This window comes from Falco punctatus (genome assembly GCF_963210335.1).
Source record: "Falco punctatus genome assembly, chromosome: 15".
In the NCBI taxonomy this organism is placed as follows: domain Eukaryota; kingdom Metazoa; phylum Chordata; class Aves; order Falconiformes; family Falconidae; genus Falco; species Falco punctatus.
In genome coordinates, this window is record NC_137595.1 from 21,741,647 (window position 1) to 21,762,380 (window position 20,734).

Sequence of the window (20,734 nt, forward strand, 5' to 3'; positions counted from 1 at the left end):
CATGATCTGCAGATTATCTTCACAGACTTACGTACTCACATGCTTTGATGAACATGGGTCTTATTTAGAATGCAGAACTCTGATTCTATCTTCTGTCTTGGTCCCATGTATTTATTTATTTATTTTACATTTAACAAGACAGCAGTCTCTGTGTTTCATGGGCTGTTCTTGGCAGCATCTAGATCTGTGTATTTCTCCAGTGAATTGGCCCACCATTTTCTGAGATCTGTGAATCTTTTAAGCAAAAGTAGTGGTTAGATACCTCTGAGCAGTGACAGTGTGGCAGGCTTATGTCCTAAGCTTTGAACCCTCTGCAGAAATTAATATGAGACCTGTGCTTGTAGAAATCTCTCAAAACTGTTGCATTATTTATTTATATTCTGCTTCAAGGACAACACTTTTCAAGCCAAGAGATGACACGAAGGAGCCCTGGGCTGTATAAATATAGAATCTTTTTATTTTTTTGGTTAATAGATACAGTACAATTTTGACTACATAAGAAAGCGTTGTTTTCAGTGCATACATTCTTCAGACAGACAGGAACATGGCAGACAAACATTCCTTAGTTTATTTTCTTTAAGTCCCAAGTTACTGGGTTTGCCCAGTTACTAGCTGCTTTGACAACTCAAGGTCTAAGGAAAAATGAATTGAGTAATAAGGATGTGCTGGCTCTTGTGGCACAGGATTATTAGGCAGGACAATGGGACACTGCTCAGTGCATACCATGCTAGTCTTCCTGTAACCACAGCCCTTATGCCATCGTATGTCCTTGGGGTCCCAAATCCAGTCCAGCAAGTTTTCTTTTCTATGTTTATGTAATATGGAAACAACACATGTGTCAAACATGCTTGAACTCAACACTTATACAGTGACTATATATAAGTGAACAAACCTATACAGTGACTGACTCTTTACAGGGTCAAATCCAGAAGTCCTGCCTGAATTTTACTTGCATAAGATTGTGCTGGTGTCATTACTTTGGCAAAATTCTTTCTGGGGTTTTTTTTTTTGTGATGCAGTATAATAACAAGGAAGTGAATCCCAGGGTTTGGCCATTACTATTGGCAGGGAGGGACAAAAGAATTATTGCTACCTTCTGTATTTTCCATTCACCTTATGGTAAGAAAAAACCCTATAGGCTGATCTCTGAGTATGATACTGATCCTGGCTAACTCCTGAGCTCAGGAAAATCCGATGCTGCTTTATTTTGTTATGTAGCTATTTGCTAGTGATGTTTCCCTGCAAACATTTCCTGGTGTTGTCCAGTTGGTGCTGGTGGGAGCTAGAGACCATTGACCCAAGACCACACCGTTACAGCTGGAAGAGGGCCAGATCAAATTTGTAAAGCAAGATAAGACACAACAAGGCAGTGCCAATGCTCAGCCTGAAGGATTGTTGGGAAGGTAAGTCATAAACTGTTGACTGGCCGGTTACAGGTTTACATGCCATCTAACGTTCCTGCAGTATACAAGAGAGTAAATACAAAGAGAGAAGTGCCAGGACACGCTAGGTTATCCTAGGTGTTTGCCAAGCAGGCTAACTGGAGCGTAGTTTGTATTAGGGGAATGTCTTAAGCAGAGCAGTTGATGCCTGCAGGCAGCCCTAAATGCATACGTTGTTAGTGTTCGGTGGGTTCAGATTTCAGTGGTTGTGTTTGAGTCTGTTACGCAGACTTTAGGTTTTTATCTGACCTTCCTTGATATCCTGAGTAGACGGTGTGGGCCCAGCATCCTTGTTAGGACCCCCCTTCTTGTGAGGATAACTTGGAAGAACCGAAGAGAAACTACATTGTCTGAGGAAAGGACTAGGAGAAAGATGAGATTCACATAGATAGTTGCCAACCTTCATTTTGCTCCAGATACCAATATTGAAAAATCAATAGAATAAAAAGCCTCTGTCATTCAGGGAAGGATACAGAGTGGCTTCCAGACAATATAAACTAGTTTTCCTTGTCTATATTGGAAAAAATTTTAATGTGGAAAAAACTTGCTTTAGATGATCTAGTTCATCCTCTGCAAGCACAGAATATACAGGAAATAGCAGAGTGAAATGAGTCCTATACCTGATCTTATTCAAACAGCAATGGAAAGCAATCCAAAGGGACTGTGAAGAACAAATATCAAGAAATAGATGAAAAGTAGAGAAAAGAGGAGATAGGAAACCAGGCTGTTAAAAACACCAGCCTGAATAATAACATGCAGGTGAAGGCACTTATCCTTGGACTCCTACGTGGCGGGTGATTGCTGGAGAGAACACAACACATTTCTGTGGTGAGCTCTCAGTTCCTTTGCCCTAATTCTCTGGGATTACAAGAGGACAAAAATGGTAGGAGTAAGCACCATTAAAGAAAACAAAGGTATGTGTTAATACCAGATACCATTGAGCTCAGTCCGGTTAGATAAAGCAGGTGGTTACAGGAGTCGAGTAAGAATCCCTGAGAAGTCTGAAAAAATAATAAAACATCACATCATTTAAACAATTTGCCCCCTTCTGATCCTCTAGCCAATAGACCAACCTTCAATTAAAATGGAGGCAGTGGAAATTCCTCCCCTTTACCATGAGCTGCATGGTGACACTTCCAGGAATGAAATAAACCTGCCAGATTCCTCCAGATCCCTGTTTCCTAACTGAAACTAAATAACATGGAGAATAAGTGAGAGCTAGAGATACTCGCAGCCAAGAGGAGGACTGCTATGAAAATGGCACTAGTAGGGTACTGTAAACTGGAGCCTGGCCTGCAAGCATTAGTGAAATGTTTAGTAACAATACTTAACTCTGTTATGTCTGGGTATCTCTCTTTTGACTAAAATGTTACAAATTTTATCATATAAATGAATCACTATATTTGTTTCTACTGAGTAAACTATATACATCATTGTAAGAAGAGAACAATAATTAAATTAAGGGAGGAGAGAAAAGGACAAACAAAATATTAGTAAATAAAATAGAAGACAGATGTTCAATAATACTTTTCAGGCAATACTTTTGCTTGTTACATTTACTATAAGGAGGAAAATATCTTCCACTCAAAATAAACACTGGAAACACAGCTGCCCAAACATCTGTCACTTGCCATTTCCAGAATCCTCGGAGGCCGTTATCAGGGTTCAGAGGGTAGCTCTGCTCTCTCAAGAAGTGGCCATTGATACTGCTCGAGATGGCTGTTGACTTTGTCACTGCAGAGGACCTCACAGTTTTCAGGGGGCTATCAATGCAACCAGCGTTTTCCAACGTGTCCTGAGCACTTGAGCCTGCCCTCTGTTTTCACATCATCTCATGCGATGCAGAAAGGCTGATAGATGTCACTGAGAGCGAGGAAGGGACCTGCCTACCCACGCTCCGTTAGAGTGTCCGCGTGGGTCCCACTCGGGAAATGTGCTTCATGTTCCTCTGGTCTCAGAAACCTCTCCTGTTCATCCTTGATAAAGTGGAAAGATTATATACTCAGTTCTCTTAGAGCAGACAGTCCACCCAGCAGTGTTCCCCCTTCTTTTTCAATATAGAGAGCATACTTGCAGGTTTTTTCCCTATAGGTACTTATTTTAAAGTTTATAAGCAAAGTCTTTTAAACATTGTCGTTTTCTGACCCTGCAGAACAAGGCACAATAACAAACCATCTCACACTGATGCCATTAACAGTAGAGCCAGACTAACTGTCTGCAGCTTTTTTTCTTTTTGCCACATGAATAAGTTACTTCCAAAAGAAGTGCTTGATTATTTGATCAGACCTATAGATAGTTAATTTACTGTTTGATGAAAAAAAATGATCCAATGAGCTTTCTGGGGCTCATCAGATAAATTCTTTCCCAGTAGTTTCTTCTGTTATATGACCAGTTCTACTTAATACATAGGTACTAAAATACAAAGAAGTGCAAAAATGACACAAAGCAACTACAGACCACACCTATCTAGCAGGTCCACTATGAACAAGAGACTCGTCAGTTACTGCAGGTGATTTCCTTAATACGTTGAATCTGAAGTCAAGGAGAAGGAGAAGTGCAGTTCATACTTCAGATGCTTTAGCATTCACAGTTAACATCGCATGGGGTCTGGAGACTTGTTTCCCCCTTTGATAATACCTGAGGCTTGTTTGTGTTTACTTCAATGTAACCAGCTGTTACTGATCATCCAGAAAGGTTTTCTTCACTGCTGCGAGGGTGTTTAGGCTGCCTTCAACAAGGTAATGTGATTGGTTTGCAAGTGTTGGATTTTTTTTTTCTGTTAGTTTATAATCATGAAGAAAAATGCTTTGAAGAAATCAAATCAGTGTCAAGCTGAAGAAGGAGGTTGTGCAGACTTGGAAGAAACTGCACCGAGTCACTTACAGATCTCAGTTTATAACTTTGAAGGCTATAGCCTAGACTGCCAGTGAACATCTTTTCCATCCTTGCTTTTCTACTTGCAACTTAGATCCTTTTTCCCTTCTTAGATTTCTGAAGGCAATTCTGATGGTTACATAGCACATTAAATTAGAAGGATCATTTGCTTATTTTTGAAGTTATTGTATGTATGGGGTATGCGTGGGACCTGGGCATACATACTTGCAGACCAACAGTCCCTGACACACACAGCTTTTGGGCAGGGGGCAACACACTGTGAATTTTTCAAAAGTGAGAACTTGTGGTCTGCTCAGTCCTGCAGGCTTAGGCTGCAAAAAAAGCTTTGAATTACCATGAACCCATGAAGGGTTTAGATGCAGAGGGCATTGCATATCATACCAATATTTACCTTGGCAAGACAGTCAGAGATAAATGTGTCACATATGCTTACAGTTTAGCATGGACTAGCATTCCCAGGATCAGACTGTTTGGCATCTGCCACAGAATGCAAAATAAATGCTATTTTTCTTTTTTGTTTTTAGGAAATAGCTTGTGTACAGAAGGGAAACATAAAAATGCTGCTACCCTGATGGTGCCTCAAGGGTGTATGTGCATTTATGTGTAATTCTCATGCTGTTAATATGATTCTATGCACATTCACACAAACATGTACATGCATGCTGGGAAATTCTGTCTATTTAAGCTTAAGGTTCTTATTTAAGGCAGTGATTTTGCCTTGCAATCATTACAGATGCATCTCCATCAAAGTTCTCTATTGCCTGTATGCTAAATAAATTGCTGTTTGAACAAGGAGAGAACACGGGGAAATAATTTAACCACATTGTGTGCCCTGATGACCCAAAAGACCAGCCTGCCTCTTGATACATGAGTACTATCTGCTTTCTCTGTGCCATATCATTTTTAGAAGTGTATCCTATAGGCAGTAGAAATTATTAAATCACAGATTGTAACCAAAATATTTTGGATTTCAAAATATTTCTGAAATATTTAGTTAAGAATGATGTTTCAATTTTGGATTTTCTTCCAAGTGTCAGTATGTATGGCTGTTGTTTTCAACTGATCCTGTACAGCATCATCCTAAACAATCCTTGCAGCATGCATGCAGAACCAGTAGCATGAATCTTGTTTTCACAACTAGCTTGATGTGACTTTTGGTGACTCTTATAGAGGAAGATATGAATGAAGGAACTTGTAAATCTGCAAATGCCAATGAACAGTCCCAGCTAGGGGAGGAAGGAGTGGAAGCAGTTCCAGGTTACAGCTTCTACTTAGGATTCTGATAGACAGAATTTTAATTTACTGCATATGTTGCAATAGGCATTTAAAGGTAGCAAAGAAGATGCTCTTAAAATATTTCTGTTCACATCAGAGATGTGCCAGAAGAAACACAGGAACCATTGCCCTGTCAGATTTCCCTTCTGTTGTTAGCCAGTCTCTTTATCCAGGTATGGAGACATGTAAGAATCTAGCATGGCTGAGAGGTGCCAGATGCCCTGCGTCAGGCTGGGGCTGATTACACTGGAGGGGCCGAGTAGTGAATGACGGAGTTGTAGTCTGGAGGTGGGCTGTGGCATTCCAGGTTTGGATCCATAGGAAGGAGAACAGAGTCTTCCAGTGTGAAGTCCATAGTGTCCTCTTCTACCTGTACTGCTGGCTGGTATTTGACAGCCTCACGCTCGTGATCAGATAATATGGATTCTTTGCTCTTGCTAACAGCTCTGCGCCTGTTGAGAACAAACAATATAATATATTGACCCTGTCTCCATAACGTTTTGTTTCTATGTGTAATTAATGGTTAGAATGATTTTGTAAAAAAATAAATATATAAGACATTTTGATTAACCTTTGAAGCATCTGGTAAAACAGTGACATTTTACAGATTGGATAAGGAACTGAATTAGATATTTCAAACAACTCAGTGTTTTAAAAGTAGATTTAGGAGTAAATCCAGGAGTCCTGTTGCCCTGTCTTTTTAGTTTACCACATTTCAGTGCACACTATATAGATATATGTGTGTATATATATATCTTGGTTATAAATGCACCTGTCCTATATGTACAATAATATTCTCTCTCATTGTTCTGACACAGGTCAGTAAAATTTGACTTTTCTGAAAGCAGAACTGAAGGCTATGGCTTTTCTTGAAGTATAATAAAGGATGAAGTAATGAGTAATCTATGACAGACTGTAATTTAAAATGATGCTGAAATCAAGAGTCTGTGTTGAACACACTCTTGCAGTGTAAGGCAAAATCTCTCTTGTATTCTCTAGCCCTTTAAAATGACTGAGCAGTACGCTAGTGAAGGGCAGCGCTTTTCAACGTTACAACTGCTGGCCTGTAACTGATGCTATTAAAGAGAGCCTGCTTTCATTTTCTGCTGTCTTCCCTTATTATAGGTGATGAAGGTGGTGAGAGAGAAGCAACTTATATCACATGGAGCAACCTCAACGTTAAAAGTAGGAGAACCCTGGAGAGGATTTATATTACAAGGTGACCTTCAGGAACAGCAAGTGTGGAGGAAAAAAAAAGGTATTTTCTGTCATAGGCTGCCTTAAAAATAATGTTCTGTTAAGCTTGGTTTCTTCCCTTTGAGGAATTCATTGGAAGAGATCCGAGTAGTTTAGGTTTGGTTCTCAAAAGGATCCCAATGTGAGAATGGCTTTTGAGCTTCTCCACTTTGCTTAGGACCCTTTAACATGCATCTCTTTGGAACAAACTTCACTGACAACTGATTATGGCGTTGCTCATGTCTCAGTGCAGAATGACTTATCAATGTGCTTGGCAGAATATAAAATCGGGCAGTACTCAAGCAACTTTGTGTCTATATTTCATATATGTTTAAAGTAGCATAAAGCTACATTCTAATGACCCCAAACCAAATCTGAATAATCAACAGTTCATCAGATAATTGTGTAATTCATTATACACTTATTTTATTTGTACTGCTGCAGTGCTTACAGTCCCCAACAGTTGATCATGGATTCAGAGTGTGGTGCTTTAAAAAGAAAGCAAAGCATGTTCGTGCTCCAGGAAACAAAATAATAACTAAGAGACAGATACAGTAATTGGAGGAAGGGGAACAAAAATCATGAGTGGGAAAAGCAGCAGATCCAAGACACCAGCTGTGTGCTCTGTCCTGTTTTTGTGATGGTACAGCAGAGAGAACCACTGCAGGCTTAAGAGCAGGTTGATGCTCAGCATGACAGAATTGTAGCATACAGTAGGCCCAGCTTCTTTCAGTTGTGAAAGGCTAAATATGTCCTGCTAGGTTATGCTACTATGACTTTAGAAGTCATATTATCTTGCTTCTGAATATGGAACCTGTCAAAAGCTTCAGTTTTCCCCCAAGCGGCAGATATTCTCACACTGGCTGACAGAACTAGTGTCAGTATCTTCACTTAAAAGTTTTGCTATTTCTGGAAAGGTCACGAGTGTGCAGTGCATTGGCTAGAGCAGAACGCTGGTTTGTGATCTGTGCACAACCACACTGAACAGCCTGTAAGGTCCATCTGCAAATTACCTATTCCAGTAGCTCTCTTCTTGTGGGAATGTGTGGAGTAGGTGGTATTCTGGGTATTATGGTCTGTGAAGCCAGTCATTCTAAGCCAGCAGCTGATTACGTTCAGACATAACAAACAGCTGCAGCTCTAATCAGTTGCAATGGGAAACTGGCTGCTGCATAGTGGGCCTGATTTTAGCATGCTGTGGTGGCTTTCCACAGCACGTTTGTCTCTCCAGCTTTGTCTCTAGGAAGTGAACCCAGGACCCCTGAGTTGTTAGAACCAGCCCAATGCGTCTTGCACATCTAGAATAAATGGGTTGTGTGACTTCTAAAATGCAAAGGCAGAGATTACAGATTAAAGCTAATGTTACTGTGCTTTTTAGACCTGCACAGGGCATCAAAACCAAACCTGTTGAGTGGCAAAGTAGAAATCCTAAAATAAATAGTAACCCTGAGAACTTCAACAAAAATGTAGCGCACACTGCTTTCAGAATCCAAGTTTTTCGTCTTTGTCCAGAGAAAAATGTGAGTGGAAACTTCTTCTGTATACTATGCATTTGGCAGCTCTCCCTTTCCATACACACACACTTTCTTGGGTAGATAAATTCTTCCCTGGCACAAGCAATAGAATCACAACTCCGCTTCACTGTTTATTTATGTATTTTTCTTTTTGTTGCTCAGTTCTACTGACTCGTGTCAGACAATTCCATGGATGCTCTGGCTTCTAATTTGCCAGGTATTAAAGTTGTCAGTGGAGACAGAGAGAAGCTTGAAAGTATCTGTATAACTTGGCCCCCAGCCTGCATATCTCAGAGTGCTGGAGAAAAAGAAATGTTATTAGGGTTTAGTTTGGCCACACAATGGGAAATTTTCAGACCCATGTAGACTCCCAGCAAGTGTTCTCGTTAGGTTTCTGCCCCTGTAGGTCAAGAGACTGGATATCTGGGAGTAACTCTGCCTAGCGCTGAAATCAGGCTGGTGTTTGAAGAAGGGCTCTTAAATGCTGACATCGAATGTTTGTTCCAAAGACAGAAAGCCGATGAGTTAGGTCAGAAGCAAGTTTTGTCATTAGCTGTCTTATGGCAGACCAAAATGCAATTAACTTTCAAGACTACTCCTTTCATCTAAATGCATTTCCTAAATTAAAGCAACCCAAGGGTCTTTGCATTTTTCCCTTTAATGCTCTGTATTACTGACACTTTAATCTACTCTGTTCATGCTCAACAGAGAAATGTACATATGCTAGGACTGTATATTTGAAAACAAGACTGCAGCATCCCTTTTCTGCCTGTCCTTGAAATCTCATTTGCTACATAGAAACTGCCACAGTGAATCAGACATCAGCCTTGCCTCCGGCAGTGGTCAGCACTTGATGCTTCAGAGAAAAGCAAAAAACCCTTTATGCTCTGAACCGATTGTACTACCCTGTATGAGACAGGAAAATTCTCCCTGAGCCCCACCGATAAACATTTTCTGACTGAAGGCATTAGATTTGATTAATCACACAATTATGCAGCTATGGAAGTTAATAATGGTTATGTAATTAAATAATTTCATTAAAAGCTAGCCATTACTTGCTTCAGTGCTTCTCCTGGGTTGGCATTACACTGCCCCAAAAGGTATTTCCTTACTGATTTGCCTCTGCCTGACTTCTGAGCGCTGCAGCTGCAGGAGGCGATAAAAGAGTTGTTTGGTTTTGATAAATCTGCTCATAACTGTGAATGTCTCAGCGCGGTCCCACCTGACTGTTGGTATTCTCACCATGGCACAGCACTGAAGATTAGGCGTGTGAATTCCATGACATTCAACTGAAATGCATTTGCTCACTGACCCAAGCTAGTCACATCTTACACAATGACCAACCTGAAAACTCGTTTGTCCTTGCAAGAATGTGTGCTGTTTGGGGCAGGATAAGGGGAAAGATGAGAATCTGAACACTGACGTTTCCTGACCTCAGGCAGATTTTGTAACCTAAAGGACCCTCTTTCATGCTGTGCACATTTCTGTGGAGTGCTGGTCAGGGAAACATGGTTTGCAGAATGTGGTGAGGTGGCTTCGTCCCTGTTTCATAGGCTGAGACTCGAGTTAGCCAAGGCACAGCACTGGACTCCTCTTTCAGAAAGATGTCTACAAGCTGGGGAGGTTTATGAAGGGAAGTACAAATGTGGTGAAAGCACTGGAGGAACAAATACTAGATGGTTCCAAGAATGTGAATCGGTAGCAATGAATCAGCCAAGAGTGGCATTCATAATTAACAGCAAATCCTGCTACTCTTCAGGCTGTATTGCTATAGTGTCCCGTCCCTGGGCCTGGTGCCAGTTTCAAGTCTGTTAGATGTAAACCCAAATGAGGTGGAGGAACCTACTGGTGTGGGTGCACTGCTGGTAATGGAAAGCCTGCCAGGTCTGTAAATAGGACTGTATCAAGGAGCCTGATTATCACAGAGCCTGAGCTCTGTGCTATTGCTTGCATGTGTTGTGTCTGCGTGGAACCACAAGATAGTTAGTAGGTCTGATGACCCAGACACCAGCTTGGACAAGTGCATTTTAGTGTGGTGCTGTGGGTAGTGAGAGCTGTTAACAGTTCCCATTTTTACTGTGCTGTGTCAGATTTCCTGGTACAGATGAAGCTGAAAAGTCTAGGAATTAAACTAGATGAAGGAAAAGTTAGCCTGAATATTAAGTAATCTTTCTTAAGTTTTCTAGAGAGGTGTCAAAGTTGTTTAGAAGATACCCCAGAGGATAATCCTGTAATAGCTAGAAAGCCTAAATGACCTATGGGACTTTTCATCCTACCATATAAACCAGAGATTTTGGTTAGAGGTAGAAAAATACTGAAATCCTCAAAGAGCTGGGGAATCATTACCGGAGCTGTTTATTTTATGTGAGAGGGAGCCAGCTTCTATTAGCCTAAATCTCAGGGTCAATGACTTGAAGAGGAATGTGAAGGAAGAGAGATGACTATAAGAAAATCGCTGTATGCAGTGAAGGACTGCAGTGCCAAGTGTAGCACTTATTCCCAGTGCTGTGGAGCAGCTCTTATTGTTTTGCAGTAAGGTGCCCAAGTATCTTGCCCTCAGTAGGAAAAACTAAAAGACTATTGTGTCCACATAGAAATCCTGGCCTTGTTCAGGAGCTGTGTTTAGGGACAGATGAGAAATTGAGCTGAGCGTTGCCAAGTAGAGCAGTTTGTCTCATGACCACATCTCATAATAACATGTAGGAGCTTCAGGGCTTTATAACAGCTTTCATAGGTGTTTAATGAGGCACAGAGTAAGAGTGATTAATTTTTTTTAATTTTTCTGCAATGAAAGAAATAAAAAGGTTATTTTTCTTCTGATAGTTATGACTGATTCACAGTTTGCTTTAATACATTTTAGATGGGGTGCTGTGCAGTAAGAATTTAATCCTGGGTTCCCCTCTGGCAGTATCAGTGCATCACTAGTCTACTGGCATGGAGAACTCAAGGGGTTAGGATCAAGAATTCATTGTTTTGAAACACTTCTAAATACAAAGTGCAGTGAACATAGAGTTTTAACAGGCCAAAACCACCCACTCCTTAAGTACGCGTCCCCTTGTATGTGTGGCAGAGTTGGTCAGCTGTCCTGACTCTAGCTCCAGCACTCAAGATGCAGTGAGATGAGAAGCACTGCAGTCAAAATCAAGCTGGTGACTACAGCCTTTCAAAATTCTCTTTTAGTGCTTGCCACTGTAAGCATGTAGTATAATCCTAGAAAAAAGTGGCTTGTGTAACTCCCGAGTAGCTACTCATTCAAAGTTACTTACATTTTGGAGAGCTCGAGTCAGGTCATAGTGCAAGGTGCTGCATGACACAACAGTGAGTACATTTGCTATCTCAGCATGCTTGTCACAGAAGAAAAACCTTCTGAAACTAAGTTCTGCTATGGAGCAAACACATTTCCATGCCTCATTTTTCTGAGATGGTGCAAAATGATTCTAGCTCTATCAGCTGGGATGTGATTTTGTTGGGCACCTTGCATTTGGACATGAATGCCTGATGTTCCTGGTCAAAATCAGTTTGTTTCAATATTATTGACTTGCCTTAGGCCCAGTTTGGCTTTGGCAAAGGCAGAGCCCTCAGTGATGTGATCTGGATGCAGCATACAGAGCCCAGAGCATGTCAGCTGAGCCTCAGTCAGCTGGTGTCATGGGACTTGGCCAGAACCAGATAAGTCATTTCAGAGCAACTGAGGATAATTGGGTTGGGGCAGGGGGAGAAGGGAAAGGGATGCAGGGAGGACAGACAACAGAGGAGATATCAAACCTATTATAATTTTAAACAATAACTTGATTATAAAGTCTCTGGGAGAATTTTAAAGCAGTGCTTGGCAGTAGCTTGTTAATATTATGAGATGAAACCTGACACCAGAGTCATCCCATCATTAAATCCCCTCTATGTTGAATGTGCTTCCTTGAATGCTAACTCCAGCATCATTATCCCGGTCAATCCTTCTGTCTCTCACTACAGCTACTGATGTGACTTTATACTTTAGCACTATAAAATGCTTAGAGCTCAGGAATTGTTAGTCCAGCCCAGCAGTCCCAGGCCCAGAGTATCAGATTCATCTTCAATAAACTCTTGACACTGACACTCCATGGTGAGTAGTGTTGGCAGATTTGAAACTTGACAGAGAAATGAGTACAAGACAAATAAACAGCAAGATTTTGGCAAAAATACCGAATGCAGCCACCCTGGTTTAGAAAACATGCTAAGCCTCTGAACAGTTTTGTTTTAGAAAAGAAAGACTGTTTGAAAAGAGTCCAGGGTAAATGTTTTTGATAGAGAGAGAAACACAATTAACAAGGGTGACTTTATCTCTCCTATTAAACCAGCTCTCTCTTCTGACCTCTCCTAGACTATTCTATATGCTTTTGAGGCTTGTTTTTCAAACTGGCAGTGCAGGAATGCCAAGGGGTGTCATGTCCTCAAACAAAAGGGCATCAGGATGCTCTGCAACCATGTTAAAAATGTTATTTGTGCCAATGATAATCTGCAAGATTAAAAAAAAAAAAAGCTGACAAAATAGCTTTCTCAGCTGGACTTCAGACACTCAGTGCAAGGATGTGGCCAAGAAAAAACACACCTCTGTCCATTCAATGGTAGTTAGGGTCCTGGGAATAAGGAGACAACAAACACAGCTTGCTGCGGAGTTTGCTTTTATAGCAGACCTCTGTTAAGATGGTCTTTCATGGTCTGACTGGCACAGAAAGTATCAGGTATCTTGCAGTGGAATCCCTATGGAAGCTGACTGTAAATGGGGAGAGCCCCAGATGGTGTGGGGCAGGCAGAGATTCATGGAGCCCAGCAGAGCCATGTTACTTCACATTCACTCCCAGTGGGCCTGATAACAGTTCAGGTTTTCCTGGAAATCTCGAAAGAACGGGCTGTTATGGAAATTTTGTGTTTCAACATCTGGCTGGATGTTGATTTTTTCTGATTTTCAATCAGAAAGCCTGTAAGCGGGAGAGAGAGAACCTTCCTCTGCCAACTGTTCATCCAAACAGGAGAAATGCAGTGGGGGAAACAGTAGAGGTGACTGACAGAAATCTTTAGAAGGATAAATCCTATCAGGAAGGCTGTTTGTGTGTATGTTATGTGTTGGACTTGTGTCAACATGACATTGTGCAGAAAAGAGAGGTAAATCAGCTCAGGTAAAGCATCACAGCAGTGCAGTTCCTGACATTTGAGCTCCTTTTTTTAGATCTGGTGCCATTTGGTCTCCATAGCAATGCACTGTGCTGTGCAGAAATCCTCTCGGCATGTGCATAGGATAAAAACATGGAACCGTATCTAGACGTCTGCTAATCTCCCAACAGGTGCAACACTGGGACAGTACTACAGGACAAATACTGCTGAACAACACTATTCCTGAAGTCACACTCCTGTCCAGCAGAATCTGTAGCATTTGAATGCTCCTTGTTAGCGCTGCAAGGCTCTCTAGCCTTCCTTATGTAACCTTTTTCCCTCTTCCTCTTTCTCCTTTTCTCCTGCCTTCAAACATCTAGGAATTTATGGTTTTAAGCCCTGAAAAGATAAAGCAAGCTCCCTCCATCTTGCTTTTCTCTCTGAGTGAGGAGTTAGCACCTCTGAATTGCTGTTAGATTCTGACTGTGCACTCTCATGTGAACTCTCCTACACTACGCAGAAATCACACTAGTTTTTTCTCATCTATAATTGCTTTTTAATACAGAAAAATGGTGACTTGATGTTGAACAAGCAATTTCTCTGGTGGGAAAGATCATTGAGTTTAATACAGAAGAAACTAATAGAAATCTCACCAATAGATTTCAGAGAAATCTCTAGGCAATTCAGTAGAAGTCTAATTAGCTTAATTAACTGAATAGACTTGGAATTCCTTGCTACAGAATTGTTTGGTTGGTTTTTTTATATATATTTTGGGTAGCTAATCTTTGAAATTTCTGCAGTTGGCATTTGAATCAGTAAAATGGGTTACTATTGTTATACTTTTCTAGGAAGGTGGAGAAGACCTATTTCACTACTAGGTAAATTCTCTGCCTGTGCCTTATTGTTACAGAAATATAAAGAATGATGAGCTAACTGTTAGCTAAAAGCTAAAGATCTGCTTTTATTCTTCTGTGATTGTACTGTGAATGGATAAACATATAGCAAACAGTGTCACAGCCTCTATTTGTAAACCAATTATGAACAATATAATTCATAGGATCATGAAGGTGGTAGGATTAAGGGACTTCTCTGTAGGACTGTCCTCATAGCTGTGATAAAGCAAATGTAGAAATCATCATTCTGGTAAACGTACATGTTTTGCAGTGCTTGTACTGGTTTTTACTATACAGGCCACCTTAACTTTTCTCACATCCCATCAATTGCAAAGGTGCCAGTCCTTCCGTATGTCTAAAGTTAAACATAGTTTTGTTAGCCACTGGTATAATTATAAATGCTATTTTCTGGATTAATGAATCAAGCTCTTCAAACTTTGTTCCATCAGTAAAGGAAAACACTGGAGAGACAGTCAAGAAACAGCTGAAGTAGATATGAATATTCTCAGCTCTTTTGCTCCCATTATTTGGCACATGCAGGAGATCAGATCATGAACAAGATCTAGCTGCACTAGAGAGCACTCTTGGGGTTTTTGAATGTGATTCAGAATCACAGGGCAACTTGGCATTTTAGAAGAAGAGTTAAACTGATTTTTGAGACATTGTGTGCTCAAAGCTGATGAAATGAGTTTTCATTTTTATCACATGAATCAACATTTTTCATGTTAATTAACCTTTCTGTAACTGAAATGCAACAGTGCAGTATTCCTGTCAGAGACTTGGAACTCTGTTTTATGTTCAACTTCTCTTTGGAAGCAATGTTTACAGTATAACCTTCTTGATCTTAAAATAAATTAACCATGGTCTTTCAGTTATAGGACTGAAATCTAGAGTTGCTTCTCCTTCTGGCTTGGTTAGATAGTTTAACAGTTTTCCTCTTGGAATCAGAAACAAAATTGCAGATTTCAGAAGCATTTTTCTGAGTGAGACACTGTCGTAAAAAAAATAACAAAAAGTACTCACGCTAGAGCCATGATCCCATAAGGCCAAGAACGGATTTCCAGCCTCTTCGGGCTTTTTATCTCATCTGACGTCAACACCATCCCACTGTCTGACTCCTGAGTAGCAAAAGGAAGAGGACATCAGCAGAGTGCCAAATGATCATGACAGCATGTAGCGTTTTTAAATTAGAAATGGCTTCCATGGGGAGAGTGTGGAGAGGAGTCAGACTAAACCACTATGAAAGTCAGTAGAGACAGAAAGCCAAGGAGCTAGTTAGAATACCAAATTCCAGCTATCTTATCTTATGATATTGCTTTTAGGCAAGTTAATAGGATTTCACCTTATAAAACTGTCTCCAGCCACAGAGCAGCCAAAGCAAGGGCAGGAGAAAGCAACTTCTCCTTCACTGTGGCATGTAGAGGTTGGGGATCCCTGTCAGTGCAGTTATCGTGGAGAGACTGCCAACAAGGTGGCCATCAGTAGATGTTCTGTTGTAGTGTCATATACTGATACTTGTGTACTGGAACTAACGTAGGAGCTACCAAGATATTCTATGTAATCCCAAGATTCCAACCAACAACCTGCAGGGCAAATGTTTGCATCTAAACTCTCAGTTGTGTGCTATTATTAAAGTGATTAACACATAGATATGTCCAGTTGGTGTATGACATTAAGCCCCTTCTTCAGAATATTCTCTTATTAGGGTCTATATTATCAGTTTTTATCCAACTGTTCCTCATAATGCTGCTATGTAGCCTGAGAATATTTGCCTTAGTTTTGTGATGATAAAGGTTTTTGATTAGTATTTTGAAAGAGTGCACTTAAATGAACATATCAAAAAATAATTTGATGTTTTCAAACTTGAAACTGGTATTAAGCATGACATATGGATACCATCTAGGTAGGGTATCTAAGATATGAACAGACAGAAATTCATAAAAATATATCCATTAATACTGGCTAGGCTCCTCAGAGAAAAAATATCTGAAATACCTACTAGAAATACACTATTAGAAACAACTGAAATTTTAAGGAAGTGGAAGTTCAGTACCATTTTGGGAAATCCCAGTGCTTTGCAAAGATACATAGCCTAAAAGGCTCATTGTACTTTGGTTATGGATTTTTTAATGAACTGTCCAACAAAGCTGTCTTGATTAGTTTTAAAGTTGAAGTTGTGATTCTGCTGCACTTGAAGTGCAGTCTCAAGGTTGCAATTAAGATTAAGCTGTTATTGTGCTAAGTGTCACACAAGTTCACACATATGCACAGTCCTTGTTTTAAGTAATTTTAAAAATATTAAATCTTCTGGGTGTTCCTTTGCATTTGAAATATTTTGGATGCTAGAAGATTGCATGTCTGTCTGCCTGTCAAAACCAAGAAGGCAAGACTTCAACATGGGAGGTGAAACTCTAGTTAGTCTTATTTTACCAGTCAAACAAACAGAAAAAATAATCCCAGCAAATAATAAGTAAAAAGAAAAAGACGTTTTATAAATGCTTTGGTAATATATCAGTTGTTAGTAAGATCAGTCTAGAAACTGATTTTCAAAGTATAAAGTAAAATCCTAAATTAATTAGGTCTGTCAAAACCTCAGTAGAACCCAGCTTTTCTCTCTGGTTTTTAACTTGACTCTTTCCCCTTAAAATGTGTGGTCTAGAAACAATTTATCTGAGTGCTGCTGTGGGTTTGGTTACAGAAGAACTGTTGAAAGAATATCAACAGAGAGTACAGATAAGTACCACAATTGCAGGAGGTGTGGCAGAGCACTGTTTGGAGTTCCTAGGCAACTATTTGAAATAATGACCTAATCAGTATTAATGTCTTGATATTTAAGATAATTTTAACAACACAAGTGCACTTACTTTGTCCAAAAGTAGATCACACCATAATTTTGCTTTAAAAGATCCCCAACGAAATATCACTTTTATTTCTGATCTGTTAATGTATTATTACCCTTTTTTGAAACTCTTCCCCTGTCATGTAAGGACTTATTTTAAAATGCCACGAACAGGGAGCATTTAGGAAAGTAGTGCTCATGCTGGCAGCAGTAATCTCTTACTGATACCAGATCTATCTAGTAAATGTCTTTGTGTGATTCAGGAACAGATTTTTTTCTTGTAAGAGGAAAGATGCAAGAGCCAGAGAAAATTCTAAGCCTTCTAATCCCTAAGATGCACTGATAAAGGCACAGAAATTACATCTGGCCAAATACTAGGGAGTAATGGGCTTCCATTTGTGCTAATAGATAGATATCCAAGAGATAGATGAGAAATATGCTATATTTGTCGAGGACACAAAGTATGTCAAGGACAAAGTGTAGCTAGAGACTTGACCTTTCTCAAGAGAGTGGGTCTGAGGAAACACTGTCTGTCCAAAAGGGGGTCTTAGCTGGAGCTAAAAGTAGACAAGCTGGCTTGTTTCTATAGGCATCTTTCCTTACTTTTGCTGCTCCTAGCCATCTGATGCTTGCCCTCTTCCTCTGTTAGAAGGTTTCCAGAGGGCTTCAAGCTTCCTTCCTAAACTTCAGTCTGCTTGAGATGTGTGTGCATTGCTAAGATCCCTCTTTAGTGGCACAGAATCTGTCATTGAGGCAAGTGGTGTGGACTGCACATGGCACTGCAGCTAGTGAGTACCTGAACCATAGAGGATATTTATGAGTTGGGGTGGGGATGGAGTTGTTTGGATTTGTTTGTTTTTTAAATAAGGCAGAAAATATAGGAAAAAACCCCAAACCACCTCCACCCTTGGAACCTGTAATTTCAGAGGAAGCCAATGAGCAGAACCATCATTCTGTAACAAAACAAGCCTTTGTTTTCCACTGAAGTGAAAATGCAACCTTTCAACACTCTCCCACCCTGCAGTGTCATTGAAGCAGCAATAAATATGTTCACTCAGGGTGAAGGAAATACAGGGTTAAAGCCCTTTGTGTGGATCAAGTAGAGCAGGAACTTGAATCTTGGTCTTGTCTTTCCAGAACCGAACACCCTCGCCACCACCAAGTTATCGGCTGTATCAGCCAGCCGGAATGTGTTCTGGACACATTTCCTTCAAAAGGCTCTGTTTCAATGAGCTGCCATTTTCTTATGGTGGAAAAAACATATTGAAATATGTAATATAAAGCCCATTAGCCTGATCAAAGCCAGGATAATCATGCATGAGCTTCTCTCTAAACTATTTGTTAAGCTAAATGCAGGTCCCTCTTTGTTGTCACACAGACCTATGTGTGGGATGCTAGGGCCAAATATTCTACTTGATTTAAGGCTTTTTCTTACTAAACAGATTCCAAAAGCTCTAATAAGTGTTTCTGGTGCTGGTGACAAGTGATCTGTGAACATGGTGGAGAGGGATGCAATCACCTCACTTACCTCATGCATCACTTTCTCCTTTTCCACTGGCACCTCATCAAATGTCTTCACACTCAGTGGTCGCTTCTTGCTGTTGTTACTGAAAGCAAGAAAGTTGAGGGGTCAGCATAAAACCCAAGCAGATGCTGCACCAGTTGGTGGCTCAGTTAACATCCCTGATACAGCTCAGTTTCCTGGACCAGTTTTCTTTTTCATCTCTTGTAACTCATAAACAATGCCCTGACAAATGTGGCTGTCCAACTCCCTTAAAACAGCCATGTTGAGAGAGGACAACAAAGACTGCCCAGCTATATGAAATCTTTCTTTCCCTCTCACCTCCTGTATATATTTTTCTTACCCGGTTTCCACTGCACTCCAGCGATTAACACAGTTGTTCAAGTTTTCTTCCACAGGGCAAGTTTTGGAGTTAGATTCTCCATCAGGACACAGGGTGATGTTCAGTGGAATATAGTCTTTACCATCCTATATAATTCATAACATAAAAGAACACAAAGGTGGTAAAGCATCAATTTTTTTTTGTATTTGTATTTTTTGATTTTGTATTGCATCTCAGATGTAAAAGGTTATTTTATTCTACAGAGCTTTACATTGAGAAAAGACTAGATTTTATTTTAACTTTACTTATGATGTTTCTTCAAAGTGATGATGTTGTTTTTCACAACATGGGGAAGTTAGAATGTGTAGCTTTATCCAACATTTACTGTGTAGGAGGCTTTGTATTAGGAAAACAGTACACTTTGTGAAACCTGTGATGTGGAATGGCTGAAAACGGTCTCTCATGTTCCAGTACTCATCTGCAGTTAGCGTTTTCTCTTCCAGGCCTCTCAGCCCAAGGTATTGCTTCACTGGTCTTTATAGCAGTTACCAGACTTCTAAATGTCCCTCACATATGGCACTGCAATGTGACAGTTGTATTGAGGATGTCAGTATATGTGCAACCCATTTAAAAGTAGCTGGCTTTGCTGGCTTTCACAGCAGCATCTTTGATGTGTTTGCAGCAATTTCTTTGTGATCGTTACCACATTCCAGATGTGTGGCTGTTCAGCCTTAGTGAAGGTGAACAGAATTTCACTGATCTGCACTTCAGGAAAGCAGTCCTCTATTGTCATCGCATTGGCCTTTTGGGGAATTCCAAGGCACCAGTCCCAGGGACACCTAAATCCAACTTTAAGACTTAAGTTTGGGAGAAGGGAGGGAGCAGCATGAAGTCACGAAACCCCTATGGCCGATATGACTTTAACAGATTTTGGAATTGGTAAAAGAATGTTGCCTATGCATAGACTTTTTGCTTATATTCAACTTAAGGAGTTGCAGCTTAGGAAGAGATGGTCTTTAAAATGGTAGCCCTAAAGGATTTTATTATTTGTCCTTACAAGAAATTGATGCTGCACATCTTATTAAGCTCTACATTGTCATTACACCCCTGCAGTAATCTTCAGAAATGAGTCTTCCTTTAAGTCCTGAAACTATTTATCCAAATTTCCCCGTGCTTTTTTTTTTTTTTTTTAATTTTGAGAAGCTGTTAAGTGCCCTATTCCCTTATCATGGTTTTTATGTCTCCTTAATTTACTTTGGTTATAGCATAAAACTCACTAGCTTTTCATATTGCAAGCTGGGCCCTCTTCAACTTAGCTTCACTAAATTTGTTTACAAACAGAACGGAGCTGGAGGAGAGTGTTTGATTTCTTCTTAAATTAAATTGACAGTTACATAACTGGTCTAGTTGTTTTTACTGACAAAGAAAACAACTGATTTAACTACTATGAAATGAATAATTGTCCAATTGACTTTCTGAGCTTTAAACTGCATCATTTGAAAGCTCCTAAGAGCACTGATAAGCATAAGGTCAGAAAACGAGAAAGTTCAGACCAACTACTGGCAGTTGTATCGGGTTTGTGTGGCAAGGTTTTGGTAGCAGTAGGGGGGGCTACAAAGGGTGGCTTCTGTGAGAAGCTGCCAGAAGCTTCCCCCGTGTCTGGTCTGGA

General features: G+C 40.2%; 1 protein-coding gene across 2 annotated transcripts in view; it reads right to left on the reverse strand.

The window, feature by feature from the left end:
* Positions 1–434: 434 nt before the first annotated feature.
* The window catches only part of LOC308054021 (vascular endothelial growth factor receptor kdr-like), a 141,352-nt gene continuing 121,052 nt past the window's right edge, over positions 435–20,734 (reverse strand). For both annotated transcript variants that reach the window (XM_080366144.1, XM_080366143.1), the window contains exons 27-30: positions 19,087–19,211; positions 18,750–18,828; positions 15,406–15,500; positions 435–6,064 (exon numbers count right to left, since the gene is read on the reverse strand). In XM_080366144.1, the coding sequence (XP_080222270.1) occupies positions 5,854–6,064; positions 15,406–15,500; positions 18,750–18,828; positions 19,087–19,211 (510 nt within the window). In that variant the 3' untranslated portion in view covers positions 435–5,853. The remainder of the gene's footprint in view (positions 6,065–15,405; positions 15,501–18,749; positions 18,829–19,086; positions 19,212–20,734) is intronic.